Genomic DNA, 24349 nt, shown 5'->3' with positions numbered 1-24349 from the left:
GGTGTGAGGCTGTATCCATGTATAGGAGGCTCCCCACATCTTACACTGGGGCGGGGGCAGGGCTCTCTCCAGTCGTGGCTGCGCTCCCTCCACGCTTCTCTCATGTGGTCACATTGATGTATCCGGATCATCAGTGTGCAAACGTAGCGCTCACCTGCAGGGGGCGACCTCCCAAGAGCAGCATTATAAAACACAGATGGAGAATGGCCAACTTGTGGTGAGATCCGGGGGGGGGGGGCCACGTTGTTTGCACATTTATTTTTCCGTTGAGTATGGCAAATATGGGTGGAATAATGAAACAGCGCTAATTTATGCTACACAAAAAACGGACGCAAAATGGCCACCGATTGTATGGGTGTAATTTCAGTACAAAATCGCTCTAAAATATAAAGTAAAAAGGAGAGAAATCTGAGGGTAGCCGGAGCGACAATCTCATTTATAAGGCCATTCCATCAATTGTACGGAAATTTGCGTAACTCCTTATTGACTTTAATAGGATTTGCGCAAATGTTGTTGCCCGACAAGCTGCCGTGTTTACTTGACTACCAGAGTTACATAAACAGCGCAGTTAGAAGAGGAGCGCAGCTGCGGCGGGACATCCGGCTGTGATTAACAGCCGGGTCCCGTCGCCGATCTTCTGCGCTGCCCACGGAAGTGCAGGAGATCGCTATGACGTATGCATACGTAAAATTGCGCAAACCTGTCGGATGATTGGACGTATGCATACGTCCTATAGCGGGAAGGGGTTAAAGAAAAAAAAAAAAGCATCAAACAGCCACATACGTTTTTACTATGAAGTGCACCTTTACCTGTTTGATTCATATGTATATATGAATTGTTTCCATGGTTACAGACTACAAACAGACCCTGTGTAGTCAGACCCTTTGACCTGCATTCTCTTATACCTGGACAAGTACGTGGCTTGGATCTAAATGTTTTTTGTTTTTGCTTTTTTAACTATATAATGTGCCCTCCCCCATTAATATATTTCGGTGCCCCATAAAATACAATGAAAAGACAGATTTTTTTCCCTGTTCTTTAAAATTTCCTAAAATTGAATCGGATAATTTCTTTAAAGGGGTACTCCGCCCCTTGACATCATATCCCCCCATCCAAAGGATAGAGGGGATAAGATGTCTGATCGCGGGGGTCCTGCAGCTGGCGTTCGTTTAGAACGCTGGGTCATGTCATCACGGCCACGCCCTTCGCGACGTCAAGCCACGCCCCCTCAATGCAAGTCTATGGGAGGGGGCTTGACGCCCCCTCCCATAGACTTGCATTGATGGGGCGTGGTCATGATGTCACAACCCCCCACCACACGCTCCAAGCATTCGGTACAAAATGTTCCGAACGCTGGTGCAACGGAGTACCCCTTTTAATTACCCCTATTGGCAGTTGAAACACGTTCCAATCCTCACTTTTTTCGGAATTTCTCTTCTGAATCGATCACCGTAATACGTCCTCCTGTGAAGGCTTAAGTCCGACCAGCGCCGGAGCAGGGGAGTCAATAGTCATTAGTCGCTGGCTGCCTTTCATCAGATTCTCTATAGACCCTATAAAGCCGGGGGCCGGGATTCAGGAGCCGGGAGCGGGGCCGCAGGTGTTACCTTTTGATGTATTTATGACTTGAGGGAACGTGCTGGGATGAAGAAAACTCAAATAAAACCGTTCTGCGCAGCAGCGGGGGGGGGGGGGTGGAATGGCAACTTTTAATATTCACCTTGTTTTGATTTCCTCTTCTGATGTAGTATCACGCTTGCTCTGGGGTCGCTGTGGTAACAGAAATATATTAACTTTCTGGAGTTTGGACGTTGTGCTGTGTCCTATCCTTATGTAAATGTTAAGTAAAGAGGAGAGTTCTGTGTATGCTACCGTGGCATCCCAAGAGCAAGCGCAACGAGGAGTACAAAACAATCACAACCTATTTCCTGTACCAAACGACTTGATCATGACAACCCCAGAGCGAGCGTGTTGAGTACAGAATAATCCTGGTAAAACCGATACCTTGAGTTATGTCTGGGGGAGTGTGGGCAGACATGGAGATTTAAAGAAAAGCAACAATACAACACCTTAGTCACAGCATGGCCTAGTGTACCAGTACTGCCTTTAGTGTTCTCTACTCATCGCGCTTGCTCTGGGGTTGCCATGGTAGCATCCACAAAAATCTGGTCTTCCTTTTTTTTTTTTAAAGAACACTGCCGTTACCAAACTACCATGGCAACCCCAAAGCAAGCAGGATGAGAAGAGAACGCTCCTTGTACCAAATAATGCTACCATGACAACCCCAGAGCAAGCGTGATGAGTAGAGAATGCTCCCTGTACCAAACTACACTACCATGACAACCCCAGAGCAAGCGTGATGAGTAGAGAATACTCCCTGTACCAAACGACACTACCATGACAACCCCAGAGCAAGCGTGATGAGTAGAGAATACTCCCTGTACCAAACGACACTACCATGACAACCCCAGAGCAAGCGTGATGAGTAGAGAATACTCCCTGTACCAAACGGCACTACCATGACTACCCCAGAGCAAGCGTGATGAGTAGAGAACGCTCCCTGTACCAAACTACACTACCATGACAACCCCAGAGCAAGCGTGATGAGTAGAGAATACTCCCTGTACCAAACGACACTACCATGACAACCCCAGAGCAAGCGTGATGAGTAGAGAATACTCCCTGTACCAAACAACACTACCATGACAACCCCAGAGCAAGCGTGATGAGTAGAGAATACTCCCTGTACCAAACGACACTACCATGACAACCCCAGAGCAAGCGTGATGAGTAGAGAATACTCCCTGTACCAAACAACACTACCATGACAACCCCAGAGCAAGCGTGATGAGTAGAGAATACTCCCTGTACCAAACGACACTACCATGACAACCCCAGAGCAAGCGTGATGAGTAGAGAATACTCCGTGTACCAAACGACACTACCATGACAACCCCAGAGCAAGCGTGATGAGTAGAGAATACTCCCTGTACCAAACGACACTACCATGACAACCCCAGAGCAAGCGTGATGAGTAGAGAATACTCCCTGTACCAAACGACACTACCATGACAACCCCAGAGCAAGCGTGATGAGTAGAGAATACTCCGTGTACCAAACGACACTACCATGACAACCCCAGAGCAAGCGTGATGAGTAGAGAATACTCCCTGTACCAAACGACACTACCATGACAACCCCAGAGCAAGCGTGATGAGTAGAGAATACTCCCTGTACCAAACGACACTACCATGACAACCCCAGAGCAAGCGTGATGAGTAGAGAATACTCCCTGTACCAAACGACACTACCATGACTACCCCAGAGCAAGCGTGATGAGTAGAGAATACTCCCTGTACCAAACGACACTACCATGACAACCCCAGAGCAAGCGTGATGAGTAGAGAATACTCCCTGTACCAAACAACACTACCATGACAACCCCAGAGCAAGCGTGATGAGTAGAGAATACTCCCTGTACCAAACGACACTACCATGACAACCCCAGAGCAAGCGTGATGAGTAGAGAATACTCCCTGTACCAAACGACACTACCATGACAACCCCAGAGCAAGCGTGATGAGTAGAGAATACTCCCTGTACCAAACGACACTACCATGACAACCCCAGAGCAAGCGTGATGAGTAGAGAATACTCCGTGTACCAAACTACACTACCATGACAACCCCAGAGCAAGCGTGATGAGTAGAGAATACTCCCTGTACCAAACGACACTACCATGACAACCCCAGAGCAAGCGTGATGAGTAGAGAATACTCCCTGTACCAAACGACACTACCATGACAACCCCAGAGCAAGCGTGATGAGTAGAGAATACTCCCTGTACCAAACGACACTACCATGACAACCCCAGAGCAAGCGTGATGAGTAGAGAATACTCCCTGTACCAAACGACACTACCATGACAACCCCAGAGCAAGCGTGATGAGTAGAGAATACTCCCTGTACCAAACGACACTACCATGACAACCCCAGAGCAAGCGTGATGAGTAGAGAATACTCCCTGTACCAAACGACACTACCATGACAACCCCAGAGCAAGCGTGATGAGTAGAGAATACTCCCTGTACCAAACGACACTACCATGACAACCCCAGAGCAAGCGTGATGAGTAGAGAATACTCCCTGTACCAAACGACACTACCATGACAACCCCAGAGCAAGCGTGATGAGTAGAGAATACTCCCTGTACCAAACAACACTACCATGACTACCCCAGAGCAAGCGTGATGAGTAGAGAACGCTCCCTGTACCAAACGACACTACCATGACAACCCCAGAGCAAGCGTGATGAGTAGAGAATACTCCCTGTACCAAACGACACTACCATGACAACCCCAGAGCAAGTGTGATGAGTAGAGAATACTCCGTGTACCAAACGACACTACCATGACAACCCCAGAGCAAGCGTGATGAGTAGAGCGCTCCCTGTACTAATGTATCAGGACAGGAGAGAAGTGTGTGCCACTGATGTGTTTATTGGAAAGTTCTAGGACTTGTCATGATATGATGATCTATAGCATTGCTCTCCAAACTGTGGACCTACAGCTGTTGCAAAACTACAACTCCCAGCATGCCCGGACAGCCAACGGCTGTCCGGGCATGCTGGGAGTTGTAGTTTTGCAACATCTGGAGGTCCACAATTTGGAGACCACTGCTCTAAATCATATATTAAGGACTAATCTCTTTGGACAGGAGAGAGTCTGCTACATTGTATCGGTTCCGGTAATATTAGCGGATGTTTTTTCTCTCTCCAGGACCTGACAGGAGGAGGGTTTGAGGACAACCTGCGCTCTCTGAACCTGACAGAGGGAGAGGATTATTATCACTTCAGCTGAGAGTGGCTGCAGGTATCACAATCTCCTGGCGCAGTTCTGGCCACCTCGCTTGGTACCTGATGGACGCCTGACGCCGTTCTAGGCCGCACATTCGATCGGTGATCTTGTAGCACACGCGATACGTTTACGTCGGCGATGGCGCCATCATTTACCGGTGATCTTTTATATTGAAATCAGACGATCGGGATTGACTAGTCGTGTCTACTTTATATTGCCACGCTGAGCAGACATAACCAATCGAGTACGTCTAGAAGTGCCCCACATCTATGTGTGGAGTATAATGGACATATAGAGCCCATATTCACTGATGTCACATGACCATGTCACCCCACCACCACCGGGCAGTGGCGCATTATGCGGTGAAGCCCTCTAGAGGTGGGAGCGGTAACCTGTAATTGAAGGGGCGGAGGTGGTGACTGGTGGTGGGCACATGGACCAGCGCTAAATAAATCGCTAAATCATGTGACTGTCTGAACTACTTTTGTTTGAATCCTCATACGTTTTCACTAACTCTGCTTGATACCAAGGAGTAGGAACATTCTTGTTGACAATCAGAACTGATATAATATGGAAGTCCCTACGTTGCAGTACCAGGCACAGCCACACCTGTATATACGGCACTACTGTATTCATCCCGTCTGCTCCTCTGCCTGAGGCATTGTACTGTAACCACAGCTTGTTCTTCCCTAAATATCCCAATAAAGACATGTTTATATGACAGGGTGATGACATCACTCAGGGGGAGGGGCTTGAGCTCAGACACAAAATCTAGCCACGCCTCCAGAGACAGCAGAGGATGATGCGTAGTCTCGGGAGAGAGGGAGGAGCAGGGGAGCTGCTGAGACAACACCACACTGACAATGAGAGGACTACACCATTTCCTGTCGAGAGAGGGGGGAGCTGTGGAGGCAACACCACACTGACAATAAGAGGACTACACAACTTCCTGTCAGAAGAGATGGAGGATATGCGGAGACAACACCACACTGACAATTAGTGGACTACACAACTTACTGTCTCAGGAGAGAAGGGGGAGCTGCTGAGACAATACCACACTGACAATAAGAGGACTAAACAATGTACTGTCAGGAGAGAGGGAGGAGCTGAGAAGCTGTAGAGGCAACACTACACTGACCATGAGAGGACTATACAGCTTCCTGTCAGGACAGAGGGGGGAGCTGCTGAGACAACACTAACAATGAGAGGACTGTACAACTTCCTGTGAGTAGAGAGGGAGGAGTCGGGGAGCTGGAAACAACATCACACTGACAATGAGGGGACTACACAACTTCCTGTCAGGAGAGGGGGGAACACCACACTGACAATAAGGACTACACAACTTCCTGTCGGTTGAATCATGCAAAAACATACGTAAGCCAGTACAATGTGTGATAGCCTTATATTAGTACGTTATTTATCATGGGGTGATAAATACAATTTCCTGAATCCAGAATACCCCTTTATTCCTTGTCACACCGGCTTTATGTAAACACAAATCCTCACATCCTGATAGTTTGTTACAGTGTATCAGTGCCGACTGTTCAGCACTCCACAGCATAATGTAGATCAGATGCAATTGTAACAAACTCTCTGCTGTGACAATTCATTTGGAATGTGTGGAAGTTCAGCCTCTGAAGAGTGTTTCTATTCACTGACTGCAAGCAGAAATCTTAAACATTGTGCAGAATTGATTTAGATGAAACTGACTTCTATGTCTGTGACTGGTTAGTAAATAATCCTTCAATTGTAAAAGATTTACAAAGTTCCCCGTCATGTTTGGCAAGAAGTTGGCGCTGAACATTTTCCTTTACTTGCTAAATAATCCTTCATCAGGACTACACATCCCAGCATGCCCGGCCCTGTGCTCCTTCCTCTGTAGATGAGAGGTGAGGTGTCAGCACTTCTGGTGTGAACAGGTCTCTGCGCAGTCAGCACTCCGCCGTACTAAGGGGAGATGGGATCAAACATAAACTGTAGTAATTCACTGCAGGTGTCAGTACAACAAACATGATGTTATCACAGGCTGCGATGTGCACAGACATGATGAGCATACAGTGCCCCCTGCAGGCCACCACCAGGACTGCACTCTCTGCTTCAGATCCTTACAGGTAAAAGCTGTCGTCCTATCCATCCAGGTTTGTTCTTCAGTCCTGTGATGTGTCCCTCGAGGCCCGGACCCCATAGACCTGTGATGTGACCCTCGAAGTCCGGACCCCATAGACCTGTGATGTTACCCTCGAAGTCCGGACCCCATAGACCTGTGATGTGACCCTCGAAGTCCGGACCCCATAGACCTGTGATGTGACCCTAGAGGCCCATACCCCATAGACCTGTGATGTGACCCTCGAGGTCTGGACCCCATAGACCTGTTATGTGAGCCTCGAGGCCCAGACCCCATGGACCTGTGCTATGACTCCTGAGGCTTGGCCCCCATAGCCCTGTGGTGTGACTACTAAGGCCCGTACCCCATAGACCTGTGCTGTTACCCCCGAGGCCCTTATCCCATAGATCTGTGCTGTGACCCCCCGAGGCCACTACCCCATAGACCTCTGCTGTGACCCCTGAGGCCCGGACCCAATAGCCCTGTGATGGGACCCCTGAAGCCCGGACCCCATAGAACTGTGATGTAACCTCCGATGCCTGGACCCTATAGCCCTGTGATGTGACCCTGAGGTTCGTACCCCATAGAACTGTGCTATGACCTCCGAGGCTCCAACCCCCTAGCCCTGTGCTGCGCCCCCCTAGCCCTGGACACAGAACTCTGTGCCCCCTCCCGACACACACACTGGGGTCCAGGTCTCGATGGGTGAGCATTGGGGAGACACATTATGTTAGGTTGCGGGTGGGAAGGGGAGTTATGTATTGGTTCTGGCAGCTCTGTGACGCCATCCAACAACCTGATCATGAGAGTAAACAGGCGGAGGAGGAGAAGGACGGGGCTGTTCAGACAAGTATAGGCATTTTCTAGCAGGTGTCACTTGGGAGATGCACCTGAATGCAGCTGCCATTGTAGCAGAGCTACAGCTGTTATTGTCGCATTGTGCCGATAATCCTGGTATTGTCCCTTGCACAGACTGCAGGAAGGTGTGAATAACCTTAAAGGGACCCAGAGGTTGAATGAACAGATCACTTCACACCTCCAGCCGCTCCCTATTCTGGAGATGGCTGAAAACAGAGGAAAAAATAACTTTATATGACCAGCGCAGACTGCAGGTGTGGGGCGCCCCCTAAGGGAATGTGTTCATGCAGGTGTATGTGAGGTCTTAGAGCAGTGTTTCCCAACCAGGTTGCCTCCAGCGGTTGCAAAACTACAACTCCCAGCTTGCCCGGACAGCCTTTGGCTGTGACTGTTTCTGCTTCTTTCCACGCTGTGAGATATCGCGCTACAAGTTTCTTTATCTCTGAGAGGGAGAATATGGTCTGTACCAGAGAGGAGAAGGCTAAACAAGGACCTCTCTGCAATACATTTATCTCTATCTCTGTTGCAAAACTACAACTCCCAACATGCCCAGACAGCCGCTGCCAGTGTTTCCCAACCAGGGTGCCACCAGCTGTTGCAAAAATACAACTCCCAGCATGCTGCATTCAGGGAGTTGTAGTTTTGCAGCATCTGGAGGTTCACAGTTTGAAGACCACTGATTTAGGGTCTATAGAGAGCTTCCGTTAGTGGTCGCCAACGTTTTTTTTCCAGCGCACGTTTCATTCAGGAGCTGCTGTTTATTCCCGGGCGAAAAGTAGTAATAGGATTAAATATAGACATCTCCCCAGGCACACACCCCTTCCCCGCATTGAGTGACTGTGAAGTGGGAGCGAAGATTTTAAGTGGGTCCAACATGGCAGAGGAGCGAAACAAAGAGGCCACTCGATCGTACACATCTGGACTTCATTGTGTAAGCTGATCCAGATGAGGTGCAGCTTGCGCCCGGCACGGCCTCGCTCTATGGTTCCTGCAAATTCCAGGTCAGGAGGAGGGGGGAGCGAGCCTCAGTCTGCATTGGGGGGGGGGGGAGAGAGATGTCATTCTGCATCATCAGGGTCAAGTTGACACCTCTGTAATGGTTGAATGAAGAACAGATTTTATTCCTCTATAAATCTGGAAACAAGGTGATGAAACAAGTCAGTGCGCCCCTCAGGGGTAAGGGGGGGGGGGGGGGGCAGAAGGCCATGTTATCCTGTGTAGCCTGTAAATGGGATGGTGTACATGGGATGGGGCATGTACCCAAAGATCTGCATGAGATGCCACACCATGGGCCACCACCAGTTCCTATTACAGTCCCCACGTGGTCACGCTTATCGCAGACCCAGAACAACATTAAACTACACTGTAAGAATACTTACATATGGCAATACCTGATTCCTAAATGGTCCCATCGTGATTGGACACCCTGTACAAAGATATATATGTATACTGTGAAATGATATCTGGAGCCCTAACAGGGATGAGAGCATCATGGCAAATTATCCTGGGTCCCCCATGCACTTCGTTGCCCCAGCAAAATGACAGAGTAGTCATAGAGTAAAAGAATGCCCGAGGAATCAACCGTAGCTCCACCCATGCTCCAAGCAGCTCATTAGCATACCATGGAATAACAGCGGAACGCAGCGGCGGATCAGGAGTAGGTAGGTATCGTTTGGATCAGTGTCACACGCACTACAAGCCTTTATAACAGGTTAGTGCTGGTGATACTGATGACAGATTTCCTTTCAGCATGGTTCTGGATGGACCGAAAGTATTAAAGGAGACACTCAACTGGGTAGGAGACAGAAGGCAGCAAGTGACCCCAATATTAATAGAGTTCAGAAGGATATACTACAGTGAGAATCTATACATAGAGTTGGGTGCCTTGAGGACTGGGTTGGTGACCTCTGCTCTATACCACTCATATAAAGATCTGGACTGTTGGTGGTCTTGAGGACTGGGTTGGTGACCTCTGCTCTATCCCACTCATATAAAGATCTGGACTGTTGGTGGCCTTGAGGACTGGGTTGGAGACCTCTGCTCTATATCACACACATAAAGATCTGGACTGTTAGTGGCCTTGAGGAATGGGTTGGGGACCTCTGCTCTATACCATTCATATAAAGATCTGGACTGTTGGTGGCCTTGAGGACTGGGTTGGGGACCTCTGCTCTATACCACACATATAAAGATCTGGACTGTTAGTGGCCTTAAGGACTGGGTTGGGGACCTCTGCTCTATACCACACATATAAAGATCTGGACTGTTGGTGGCCTTGAGGACTGGGTTGGAGACCTCTGCTCTATACCACTCATATAAAGATCTGGACTGTTGGTGGCCTTGAGGACTGGGTTGGAGACCTCTGCTCTATACCACACATATAAAGATCTGGACTGTTAGTGGCCTTAAGGACTGGGTTGGGGACCTCTGCTCTATACCACACATATAAAGATCTGGACTGTTGGTGGCCTTGAGGACTGGGTTGGAGACATCCGCTTTATACCACACTTATAAAGATCTGGACTGTTGGTGGCGTTAAGGACTGGGTTGGGGACCTCTGCTCTATACCACACATATAAAGATCTGGACTGTTGGTGGCCTTGAGGACTGGGTTGGAGACCTCTGCTCTATACCACACATATAAAGATCTGGACTGTTAGTGGCCTTAAGGACTGGGTTGGGGACCTCTGCTCTATACCACACATATAAAGATCTGGACTGTTGGTGGCCTTGAGGACTGGGTTGGAGACCTCCGCTTTATACCACACTTATAAAGATCTGGACTGTTGGTGGCGTTAAGGACTGGGTTGGGGACCTCTGCTCTATACCACACATATAAAGATCTGGACTGTTGGTGGCCTTGAGGACTGGGTTGGAGACCTCTGCTCTATACCACACATATAAAGATCTGGACTGTTAGTGGCCTTAAGGACTGGGTTGGGGACCTCTGCTCTATACCACACATATAAAGATCTGGACTGTTGGTGGCCTTGAGGACTGGGTTGGAGACCTCTGCTCTATACCACACATATAAAGATCTGGACTGTTAGTGGCCTTAAGGACTGGGTTGGGGACCTCTGCTCTATACCACACATATAAAGATCTGGACTGTTGGTGGCCTTGAGGACTGGGTTGGAGACCTCCGCTTTATACCACACTTATAAAGATCTGGACTGTTGGTGGCGTTAAGGACTGGGTTGGGGACCTCTGCTCTATACCACACATATAAAGATCTGGACTGTTGGTGGCCTTGAGGACTGGGTTGGAGACCTCTGCTCTATACCACACATATAAAGATCTGGACTGTTAGTGGCCTTAAGGACTGGGTTGGGGACCTCTGCTCTATCCCACTCATATAAAGATCTGGACTGTTGGTGGCCTTGAGGACTGGGTTGGAGACCTCTGCTCTATACCACACATATAAAGATCTGGACTGTTGGTGGTCTTGAGGACTGGGTTGGGGACCTCTGCTCTATACCACACATATAAAGATCTGGACTGTTGGTGGGTCTTGAGGACTGGGTTGGGGACCTCTGCTCTATACCACACATATAAAGATCTGGACTGTTGGTGGGTCTTGAGGACTGGGTTGGGGACCTCTGCTCTATACCACTCATATAAAGATCTGGACTGTTGGTGGCCTTGAGGACTGGGTTGGAGACCTCTGCTCTATACCACACATATAAAGATCTGGGCTGTTGGTGGCCTTGAGGACTGGGTTGGGGACCCCTGGTATACAGTATATATATGTAGAGCACAGCCCTGTGAACCCCCCTAGGAAGCAATTACTCCAAAGTGATTGCTCTGTAGAATTTACTGGATCCACAGACAATCCTCAGTGTTGAATGTTGCCTCCAGCTTCTGTTCTGCTGTCTGCACCTCAAACCCCCCAACCCCCCCCGCCCCCGGGGTGTAACCCCAGATTTACCTTTCCGGGATTACATTACAGACGAGTCACAGGGAGGAATTCAGGATTCTGCTTTCCGCTCTGGCATAAAAGAGCCAGAAATCCCAGGTCGTGTAATAAAATCCTAGATTTGCGCCAAAACCTTCCCATCAATTTTTCCTTCTTTCTTAAGTTGCCGGGGACTTTTTATAGCTCAATGAATATGGAGATGAAAAGCAGCCGCTGGAGATCACGTGGTTAATCATATGATGTGTTATGGAAAACAGAGCCTTAATGTAAACCCATCAAGAGAAACCATGGTAAGAGGGGAGTCAGGTCTGTTCTGGGGGGGGGGGTCTACATGGCAGCTGTCCATAACCACAGCAGCTCCTATAGATCATTCGCAGCCCTCGGCCCTCTCAGTACGGGGCCACAAGCCAGGAGCCCGGGCCCGGCCAAACTCTTGTGCTAATATGAATTTCACTTGATAATGATTTGGCTGCTGTCTATATTTTCCACTTGTGATTTTCAGCTTGATGGAAATATGTGCATAGATGGGGTCAGGTCCAGCAAGTGCACTCAGAATGCAGAGGATTTATACAAGGCAATAAAGATTCCACTAGGGGGCGCAAGATCACCCTGCACAGAGCATGACAAAATCTGGACAGCCATTTTTCTGAATCTCTTTCAGACTGTGCACTTTGTGGATCCACCCTCTGTCTCTTAAAAGAGTTAGGTCACATATCCAGCAGTTGGTTTGGAATTGGGACCAGAAGATAGATGGCGATCAATTTTTAAGTTGTGTTATGTTGGTGATGATTGTGATGGCAAAATGTGCTGGAGTGTGGTACAAAGATGGAAAAGTCTTGTATAGGACTGTTATAGGGTTAAGAACATTGACTGATGCTGAGCTAGTAGAGTGAAAGAGACTGGGAAAAAAACAAAGTGCAGTATTGGCACCATGTTGACCCAGGGTTGGAGTGGGTCTTGTTAAGACAGAAGTGGTGGGGGGCAAGGTCATGTAATGAGAAGCCATGCCCATGATGAACCCTGTTGGTCGTGGTTTTTGGTAGAGATATGAGAGTGTTGGAATGGGGATGCTGGCAGGATGTTGGAAGAAGATGCCAGGGAAAGTGGTATAATGAGAAGAGGTTAAGAGACAAGTCACAGATCGAGGCAAGTTATTTTGAAGGATGGATTACGGGTGGCCACAGTATGTTAGGTGGAGGAGCCAAGATGTTGGCAGGATCTTCGAAGGATGAGTCAGAAAGGGTGGAAGGGTGTTACATGCAAATGCTAATGGTGTTAGGATCTTGAAAATATATGAAGGTGTCAGATGTTGGAACAATGCGTTTTAGGATGGCACCATAGTCTTAGATGATAAAGGCTGTAAGGAGATGAAGTGAAGGGTCTGCACTAGAGATGGATGTTAGGAGAGGGGGATGGGTCAGGACTGGTCCTCGAGCATGGGGTGTTTATTGGCGAGTCAGGAATGGAACCCCAGTATTATGTGAGATGAAGGGTGTATAGTGCATGGGTCAGGATTGGTGCCCGGGTATTAGGAGAGGTGAAGGGTGTTTAATGTGAATGTCAGGAATGGTGTCCAAGTGTTAGTAGAGGTATATGGTGTTTGGTGGATGTGTCAGGACTTGTGCCCGGATATAAGGAGAGGTCAGAGGTGTTTGGTATATGAGTCCGGTGTTAGTAGAGGTATGAGGTGTTTGATGGGTCAGGACTGATGCCCGGATGTTAGTAGAGTTATATAGGGTGTACCTGACTGATTTTTGGAAAGTTAACCACACAAGGAGCCACAACAGAAAGGCTTCTTCATTTCTCAGTGTAGCGTTGAGCTGGGACTCCATAGTGTGCATGTGTTTTAGCTTTCTATACAGCACACCCCTGTGGTATGTTAAACTGGAGGGAGGGGGGGGGAAACAGCGCTACCGGGCAAGACGTTCCCACATAAAAGGGAGACGCGGAGAGTATGATTTAGACAGGACGATCACATTTCATGCCAATGGGTCATTTTCCTCTGGATGAGAGATGTTTCATTTGGTGTAGATTACCCTGAACATAATGTATATTACTTCTAGCTTAGTGAGAGGTCATCCAGCGGCAGCCGGAGGGATCCAAGCCCAGTCAGAGCCAAAATCCCAGCTCTTCTCTCTATCCTGGATCTTGCAGTTTGTCTCAATCCCAAATGTCCATAATCCCCAGTACATAGACCTTCACGGATGGCTCGTGCTCCAGGAATATGTCCCAGGCAGTATGTCTACAGTTCAGGCTGCGTTCTCCTTGCACCAGATGTTCTTCTGCACCGAGGTTACACATGGTAACAATTCACCCCTGTCTCGTGCCGTCACGTTTTGCAGATGACGGTTGTTATTCTTTACCTGATCTGATAGCACGTCACGTAAAGCTGAATTATTTCCTGATGTACAAACAAGAAACAATATGGGTGCACCCGACCTCTCCGTGCACTTGTACACCAGTAACCTCACCGGGGGACATCATATTCAGGAAAATGCCGCCTATTATTTCACCGGGACCCATTGAAGTCATTGAGGCACTGCATATTCATGGGACGCAGCCCATTAATTCATCCGGAACCACAACGTCATTAAAAATAACTGCAAGAAGAATAAGAAGTGGCACTCACCAATACCGGCAAAAAATTTTAAAATCTTCTGCTACAAACAACAAGACTCAGCAGGATGTGGTACAGATGGCAGGGGCGTTGCCGGTATTGGTGAGTGCCACGTCTTATTCTTCTTGTTATCATGCCAAGTTGAGCGCCACCTGCATGGTTTATTGGTGTAAATCTAGTGCGGCTTTCCGACATCATACTCATGAACTGTTGCCTATCACGCAGTTCTAGAGTTTCTACCTTGGTTAAATGACATCATTAGGATACCTCATATTTATGGAAATGCGGTCTGTCAGTGACATCACCAGTTGTCGCCTCCGCAGTGGTGCTTTAGACCAGTGACACTTCTTTGGAGAACACTTGCTCCTTTATTGGAAGAACTCTCCTTGACTTGGGTCACGATACTCCTGTGATAGACACTTAAGTTGTCGTCTAACTCCGCCTGTCGCTGATAGATGAAGCTTGGACTTCGAAGAACAGGACGCCTCCCTTCAGCCTCACGTGACTCGAGAAAACATAAACAAGTGACTCCGTCCCTCAGGTCTCGCGGCGTGCCTAGGGTGTGGAGCTGTCACTAAGCCATGGTACTGCGTGTCAGCTCTGTTTCATTCCACCAACCAGACACCTGGCCCCGGGCCCCGTTCAATACATTCCTCAGGCCGAGACCAAAACAACAGGGTGACCAGGCCTTAGATTGGTATGTGGGCCGCAGCCTAACAACATACTACCCGACTAACATAACTCTACAACTCCAATGCCAACACATTACCGCTCAGGATTCTGGAATAGATGGGGATCAATTCTTCTAGGAGAGTACTCTTCAAACTGTGGCCCTCCAGATGATGCAAAACTACAACTCCCAGCATGGCCAGACAGCAGTTAGGGCCACAGGTTGGAGACCACTGATCTAGGAGATATAACTAAAGCCATATTGGTTATATCCCAGCTTTCACTGTAGCAAATTTTTTGTTTGATATTTTTGAGGGGTACAATGCTGCCACCTAGTGTAGTGCATGAAAATCCAAATCGTATGAAATAATTATACATTTATGTCTTTTTTTTTTGTTCTCTTTACAGAAGTTTTCAGTTTTTTTCTTGAACCTGAACAAAAGTTGTTAGTTAATCCAAATGTTTTTATTTTTTTGTTAAATTTGCAACAATTATTTGTTCCTAATCAAATTAGTTCATTTATAGTCTGCCATTCCTGCCAGAATTGGTGAGAATAGCTGGCTGGTATCTTTATTTTTATTATTCTATATGTAAATCATAGTAGAAAGGAAAACTTCACAAACCCCACCAAATAGCTCCCCATCTCATTCCTAGTCCCAGCATGGCTCCCCATCTCATTCCTAGTCCCAGCATGGCTCCCCATCTCATACCTGGTCCCCAGCATGGCTCCCCATCTCATTTCTAGTCCCTGCATCGCTCCCCATCTCATTCCTAGTCTCAGCCTGGCTCCCCATCTCATTCCTAGTCTCAGCCTGGCTCCCCATCTCATTCCTAGTCCCTGCATGGCTCCCCATCTCATCCCTAGTCTCAGCATGGCTCCCCATCTCATCCCTAGTCCCAGCATGGCTCCTCATCTCATTCCTAGTCCCAGCATGGCTCACCATCTCATTCCTAGTCCCAGCATGGCTCCCCATCTCATTCCTAGTCCCAGTATGGCTCCCCATCTCATTCCTAGTCCCAGCATGGCTCCCCATCTCATTCCTAGTCCCAGCATGGCTCCCATCTCATCCTTAGTCCCAGCATGGCTCCTCATCTCATTCCAAGTCCCAGCATGGCTCCCCATCTCATTCCTAGTCCCAGCATGGCTCTCATCTCATTCCTACTCCCAGCATGGCTCCTCATTTCATCCTTAGTCCCAGCATGGCTCCCCATCTCATTCCTAGTCCCAGCATGGCTCCCCATCTCATTCCTAGTCCCAGCATGGCTCCCCATCTCAAATCTGGTCCTCAACTTGGCTTTTATCTTATGTCTTGTCCCCATCATGGCTTCCCATTTTATTCTTAATCTCTAGCTTGGCTCCCCATCTCAGTCCTGGTCCTCGGCTTGGCTTCCATCTCAGTCTTGTCCTCAGGATTGCTCTTTTTTCATTCCTAGACCCCAACATGGCCCCCATTTCATTTTGAGTCCCCAGAATTACTCTCCATCTCAGTCCAGGTCCAGATCTACATAGTCTGTGCAATCACATAAAAACAACGCAAAAGACATAGCATGTGGATAATACACTGTCCCACCTGATACTATTTCATTTAGTGAAGAAATAAAAACTAAAGTCTCTAACTATTCGGAGTCTCCTGAGGTGGAGACGATGTATACAGTATGTGTAAGGTGTCTTTAGAGTCTACTCGTCACAGACAGTGAGGAAAATGCACCCGAGAAGTGATCAAGTTGGGGGGGGGGGGGGGGTCAAAAATTTATCTGAAATTGCCACCTACAATAATAGGAGACTGATCTGAGAAGTTGTGGGAGACCTAACACTCTTTGATGCTCCTTGATCTTTGGTGCCAAGGAGGAGGAGCATGTGGGACACCAGTCAGGCCAATTCCCATAGGAAAGTAACAGTAAAAGGAAGTAGTCTCCAGCTCCAATCCATATAAACACTTCAGACTTTATTAGATCCCGTTATAAATCTTCATACACGACTCTCATCTTATTTCTAGTCCACAGTGCGGCTCCCAATCTTATTCCTGGTCCTTAGCCTGGTTTCCCAAACCATTTGTAGCCCACAACACAACTCCCCTCTATTTCCTTCTCCCTAACATGGCTCCCCATCTTATTCCTGGTCCCCAACATGGTTTGTCCTGGCCCTGTCTATGCCTCCTGCCCCATTGTCCCGGTCTCCTGGTAAGTTCCTGAACCCTGTTTCTGCCTAGCACACCTGGTACTTGTTGTTCTACAGTCCTGAGTCCATGTTTCTGCCCATATCTAGTGCTTGTTCTGCAGTCCTGTGTCCACATTCTTGTTCTACAGTTCTATGACCACGTTCCAGTCCTGCTGCTGGTGACCATGTTCCTGGTTCCTTCTTGTCATCCCTGCTGCGCCCGGCCGCACACCGGTGGTTATTTTAGGGCCAAGACCAAGGGACACTCTACCCCGCGCCCCAGTCGGGTCAGCACCAAACTATTAGAACTATCTAGATCTGGAGGAGTGAAGTATGCAGTGTACACATTCATACACATACAGCTCTGCTACATACACACACAATACATTCATACACATACAGCTCTGCTACATGCACACGCAATACATTCATACACATACAGCTCTGCTACATGCACACACAATACATTCATACACATACAGCTCTACTACATACACACACACTATACATTCATACACATACAGCTCTGCTACATACACACACAATACATTCATACACATACAGCTCTGCTACATACACACACAATACATTCATACTCATACAGCTCTGCTACATGCACACACAATACATTCATACACATACAGCTCTGCTACATGCACACACAATACATTCATACACATACAGCTCTGCTACATACACACAATACATTCATACACATACAGCTCTGCTACATACACACACAATACATTCATACACATACAGCTCTGCTACATGCACACGCAATACATTCATACACATACAGCTCTGCTACATACACACAATACATTCATACACATACAGCTCTGCTACATGCACACACAATACATTCATACACATACAGCTCTGCTACATGCACACACAATACATTTATACACATAAAGCTCTGCTACATGCACACGCAATACATTCATACACATACAGCTCTGCTACATACACACACAATACATTCATACACATACAGCTCTGCTACATGCACACGCAATACATTCATACACATACAGCTCTGCTACATGCACACGCAATACATTCATACACATACAGCTCTGCTACATGCACACACAATACATTCATACACATACAGCTCTGCTACATGCACACACAATACATTCATACACATACAGCTCTGCTACATGCACACACAATACATTCATACACATAAAGTTCTGCTACATGCACACACAATACATTCATACACATACAGCTCTGCTACATGCACACACAATACATTCATACACATACAGCTCTGCTACATGCACACGCAATACATTCATACACATACAGCTCTGCTACATGCACACGCAATACATTCATACACATACAGCTCTGCTACATACACACAATACATTCATACACATACAGCTCTGCTACATGCACACACAATACATTCATACACATACAGCTCTGCTACATACACACACAATACATTCACACACATACAGCTCTGCTACATGCACACACACAATACATTCATACACATACAGTTCTGCTCCATGCACACACAATACATTCATACACATACAGCTCTGCTACATGCACACACACAATACATTCATACACATACAGCTCTGCTACATGCACACACAATACATTCATACACATACAGCTCTGCTACATACACACACAATACATTCATACACATACAGCTCTGCTACATGCATACACAATACATTCATACACATACAGCTCTGCTACATGCACACACAATACATTCATACACATACAGCTCTGCTACATGCATACACAATACATTCATACACATACAGCTCTACTACATGCACACACAATACATTCATACACATACAGCTCTGCTACATGCACACACAATACATTCATACACATACAGCTCTGCTACATGCACACACAATACATTCACACACATACAGCTCTGCTACATGCACACACAATACATTCATACACATACAGCTCTGCTCCATGCACACACACAATACATTCATACACATACAGCTCTGCTCCATGCACACACAATACATCCTCATTCAGCAGTCATGTGTACACTGAGCAGATCCGCCAGATACACCTGATCATGTGATCTCCTGACTACTCCCCCTCCATGTGACTGATCACATGACTGTGACATCATCGCAAGTCCTGTAACCACAGAGAAACAACCGCATCTGATCATGTGATCTCCTGACTCCTCCCCCTCCATGTGACTGTGACATCATTGCTGATCCTGTAACCACAGAGAAACAGCATCTAATCATGTGATCTCCTGACTCCTCCCCCTCCATGTGACTGATCACATGACTGTGACATCATCGTATGTACTGTACACAGTCGTTTTCAGCTCCACAGGTCAGATAATGTGGATGTCACCGCAGCAGATGTATCATTAACCCCTTCATCACCAAACCTATTTTGGCATTGTTGAACTAAATTAGATGGAATTTATATTTTTTCATCCGTGTAGCCTATAGTTCCATAGACAATAAATGAAGCAGCTTTGTGCATTCTCATTGTATCACATGCCGTACACACCGACACAATCACCACTTCATGATCATTTTTACTTCAGATGTTACTTCATGTTTTGGTGTTAAAAAATATATACAGATTCTGACCCTCTGATTAAGCCAAAAGGTGAAACTAGTCGGGCATTTTCCCAAAGCTTGTGACCACTGTTTATTTAGATTGCAACCTGTTCTCCTCCTTCTCGATAATGATATTAAGAAATCTTCACTTATCCCTCAAAGCGGGCAGTGGCTTACAGGGCAAAGAGACAGAAAAACCAGCTGTGATGCCAGAGCCTTAAAGGGGTACTCCGCCTATAGACATCTTATACTCTATCCAAAGATAGGGGATGAGATGTCTGTTCGCGGGGGTCCCGCCGCTGGGGACCCACAAAGTCTTGGCTGTGGCACCCCAGACATCCTCTGCATGGAGCGACCTTCGCTCCGTGCCGGATGACTGGTGATGCGAGGTGGAGGCTTGCGACATCACGGCCATGCCCCCTCAATGCAAGTCTACGGGAGGGGGCGTGACGCCCCCTCCCATAGACTTGCATTGAGGGGGCGTGAGCGTGACGTCACGAGCCTCCAGCGCTGCACCAAATGTTCTAAACGAATGCTGGGTGCAGCAGGAAGATCGCAGGGACCCCAGCAGCAGGACTCCTGCAATCCAACATCTTATCCCCTATCCTTTATAACAAAAGGGTAACAGAGGGTTGCTCCTCACGTGGCTCTCAGCTCGGGGTGCCTAATGCTACATAAATGACTTTCAGTGTCAGGAAGGGTAGGACAATTGGTCCTAAAGATGTTTTTGTGAAGTCATAAATGTAGGACCATGAATCATCAAGGGCTGAGTTCATCCACCTCCTAATCTTCTCCAATATCATAGGTCATCTACAGGTCTGGAAATTGTGGCCTTAGAGGAGCATTCCATTAGAATTTAAATGTCTTGTTTACCAAATTGTGGTATGATAGCTCAGTGGATATCTGCGCTGCCTCTCATGCTGGAGACTCTGGTTCAAATCTTCTAAGGTCATTTTATCACTTGAATCTCAGCTGAAAGAGAAAAACAAAAATAACCTACAGCTGGGAATACAATTTTGGGGTGGGGGGAGAGTATTATGATGGAATTTGTTTTAATTAGGTTCTAAGAAGATTTCTTAATCTCATTATCGAGATGGAAGAGAATGATTCACAAGGTTGTGGACATAATGAATGAGAGATGAGGATTAGAACACTGGTCTCCCACATGTAATGCACACAGACATTGCATTGACCTACAGGCAGAACTGGAAAGGCACTACCTTACTAGGGCAGTGTCATTTTTTAGATGAGAGAGAATGAATTACAAGGTCGAAAACATGATTCCCACCACCACATTATTTGTCTACTCTTAGGACATTTATATTTGCTCATATGAAATGCTTCTATTATTTTTGACTGATAACACTGAGAAGTATCAGATGTGTTATCCAGTTCTGGCTGTAGGTCAGTGGTATGAGTACCTGCACTCTTATGTGGGTGACCAGTGTTCTAATCCCACTCTCCCATTTGTTCCCAGTAATCCATTTATTTTGACCTAGATCTTGTTTCCATCTCGGTAATGACACTGAGAAACCTTCACTTGTATCTCAGACCCAGAGTTGGCTCAGAGGGTAAAGAGCCAGGAAAACCAGAGGACACAGTTGAGAGGATGGAGTCCCTGGTTCAAATCCTGGCAATATGGTATAGAAGATCAAAGTCCTTCTTCTGTTCAGGACTATACTATACATAACTTAATAATTTGCCTAAGTGTTCACACTTAGGCAAAATTTTGACTTCTTCTTAACCCCCTTGCCCTCATACTTACTAAACATACACTTATTTACCATAGCTGCACTACAGATTCCCTTAGAAACTTGACTCCTCAGCTCTCAACATTCATTGTTGCTCTGACAGGACTTGAACCCAGGTCTCCACCATGAGAGACACAGCAGCCATCCCTCTAAACCACCACACTGCTCAGTAACACTCCAACCATTTTGGTAAACATGATATTTAGCTTATAGTCTCAAGAGCCATAAATTCCAGCCCTGAAGAAGACTTCACTATATAAATTGCTAAAGGGTAGCATGATAGCTCAGTGGTTATGTGCTCTGCCTCTCGTGCTGGAGACCCAAGTTCAAGTCTCCTTGTGCATATGTTCTGCTTATAGGAAAATCTTCTAAAGCCACTTGAATCTCTGCATATGTTACATTTTAAAGTTTCTTTATACAGTACTAATCTAAAAGCATTTCTTTCTGTTATGTAAAGAGTCCACACAACAATAGAGACCTTAAAAAGCTATACCATATCCCAGGATTTGAACCAGGGCCTCCAGCATTTAAACTGGGTCTTCCTGGCTCTTCCTGGCTCTTTACCCCCTCAGCCAGCAGATGGATGAACAGATGAAGTCACAAAGTTGTGAACAAAGCAAACAAGCAGGATTAGAACCCTGGTCTCCCATGTGTAATGTATACAGACATTGCACTGGCCTACAGGGAGAACTAGAAGCCTTGGATGATACTTCTCAGTGTCATCAGTCACTGTGTCATCAGTCGTGATAATGAAATTAAGAAGCCTTTACTCGTCCTCAGTCCTCCTCAGTCCTCCTCAGTCCTCCTCAGTCCTCCTCAGTCCTCCTCAGTCCTCCTCAGTCCTCAGTGGAATGGATAGTTAAGGGGGCAAAGAGCCAGGGAGAAGCTGGAGACCCTGGTTCAAATCCTTATCCCTCTAGTGATTTTGACTATAAATAGTATACATAACACATACAGCTGGAAGGTCTGATCTTTATGAAAACATGTAGGTTATACTTAGATTTGTATTGTATCAAGAATCTTCAACCTAAAAGGACTTTCTCTACACCGGAGATTAAAGCAACTTCAGAAGATTTGAACCTGGGTCTCCAGCATGAGAGGCAGAGCAGATATTTCCTGAGCTATCATGCTTCCTGTTAACTGGATGGACAATTTGGTAAACAAAACATTTAGATGCTAATGAAATGCTCCTCTAGGGCCACAATTTCCAGACCTGAAGAGATATTGGATATCGAGGATATCGAGGAAGATAAAGAGGGGGATGAGCTCATCCCTTCTTAGCAATATAGGGGGAGATTTATCAAAACATGTGCAGAGGGGAAATTTGACCAGTTGCCCATAGCAACCAATCAGCTTGCTTCTTTCATTTTTGAAAAGGCCTCTGAAAAATAAAAGAAGCAATCTGATTGGTTGCTATGGGCAACTTGTCAACTTTTCCTTTGCACAGGTTTTGATAAATCTCCCCCATAGTTCTTAAGGTTGAAAAAAAGACCAGAGTCCATCAAGTTCAACCTATAACCCTAATAACCCTACTGAGTTGATCCAGAGGAGGCAAAAAAAAAAAACTCATACTAGAGGTAAAAATTCCTTCCCGACTCCAAATATGGCATCAGAATAAATCCCTGGATCAACGTTCTGTCCCTATAAATCTAGAATCCATAACCTGTAATGTTATTATTCTCCAAAAATGCATCCAGACCCCTTTTAAATTCTTTTACAGAGTTCCCATGACCACCTCCTCAGGCAGAGAATTCCACAGTCTCACTGCTCTTACAGTAAAGAACCCCCATCTGTGCTGGTGTAGAAACCTTTCCTCTAGATGTAGAGGATGCCCCCTTGTTATATATACAGTCCTGGGTATAAATAGATCAGGGAGAGATCTCTGTACAGTCCCCTGATATATTTATACATAGTTATTAGGTCGCCCCTAAGCCTTCTTTTTCTAAACGAAATAACCCTAATTCTGATAATCTTTCTGGGTACTGTAGTCCTCCCATTCCCCGTATTACCCTGGTTGCCCGCCTTTGAACCCTCTCCAGCTCCACTATATCTTTCTTGTACCCTAGTGCCCAGTACTGTACACAGTATTCCATGTGTGGTCTGACCAGTACTGTACACAGTATTCCATGTGTGGTCTGACCAGTACTGTACACAGTATTCCATGTGTGGTCTGACCAGTACTGTACACAGTATTCCATGTGTGGTCTGACCAGTACTGTACACAGTATTCTATGTGTGGTCTGACCAGTACTGTACACAGTATTCTATGTGTGGGCTGACCAGTACTGTACACAGTATTCTATGTGCAGTCTGTCCAGTACTGTACACAGTATTCTATGTGCGGTCTGTCCAGTACTGTACACAGTATTCTATGTGTGGTCTGACCAGTACCGTACACAGTATTCTATGTGTGGTCTGACTAGTGATTTGTACAGCGGTGGAATTATTTCCTTGTCGTGGGCATCTATGTTCCTATTGATGCCCCCCATTATTTTATTTGCCTTGGCAGCAGCTGCCCAACACTGGTCACTACAGCTAAATTTACTGTTAACTAAAACTCCCAAGTCCTTTTCCACGTCAGTCGTCCCAAGTGTTCTCCCATTTAATACATAATCCCAGCCCAGATTTTTCCTCCCCATGTGCATTACCTTACATTTATCAGTGTTGAACCTCATCTGCCACTTCCCAGCCCAAACCTCCAACCTATCCAGATCCATTTGTAATAGTGCACTGTCCTCCATAGTGTTATCTACTATACATAGTGTTATCTACTATTTACTATACACAGTGCACTGTCCTCTATGTCCTATAGTGTTATCTATAGAGATG

At 46.6% G+C, this 24349-nt stretch overlaps 1 protein-coding gene across 14 annotated transcripts in view; it reads left to right on the top strand.

Moving 5' to 3' along the window:
* The window catches only part of B3GNTL1 (UDP-GlcNAc:betaGal beta-1,3-N-acetylglucosaminyltransferase like 1), a 261364-nt gene extending 256042 nt beyond the window's left edge, over positions 1 to 5322 (top strand). For all 14 annotated transcript variants that reach the window (XM_056549531.1, XM_056549528.1, XM_056549526.1 and 11 more), the window contains one exon: positions 4779 to 5322. In XM_056549531.1, the coding sequence (XP_056405506.1) occupies positions 4779 to 4859 (81 nt within the window). In that variant the 3' untranslated portion in view covers positions 4860 to 5322. The remainder of the gene's footprint in view (positions 1 to 4778) is intronic.
* The last annotated feature ends 19027 nt before the right edge of the window (positions 5323 to 24349 follow it).

The sequence above is a fragment of the Hyla sarda genome, chromosome 13 (genome assembly GCF_029499605.1).
Source record: "Hyla sarda isolate aHylSar1 chromosome 13, aHylSar1.hap1, whole genome shotgun sequence".
NCBI lineage: Eukaryota > Metazoa > Chordata > Amphibia > Anura > Hylidae > Hyla > Hyla sarda.
Note: the sequence above shows the minus strand (reverse complement) of the source record. Positions and strands in the feature narration are given on the sequence as shown.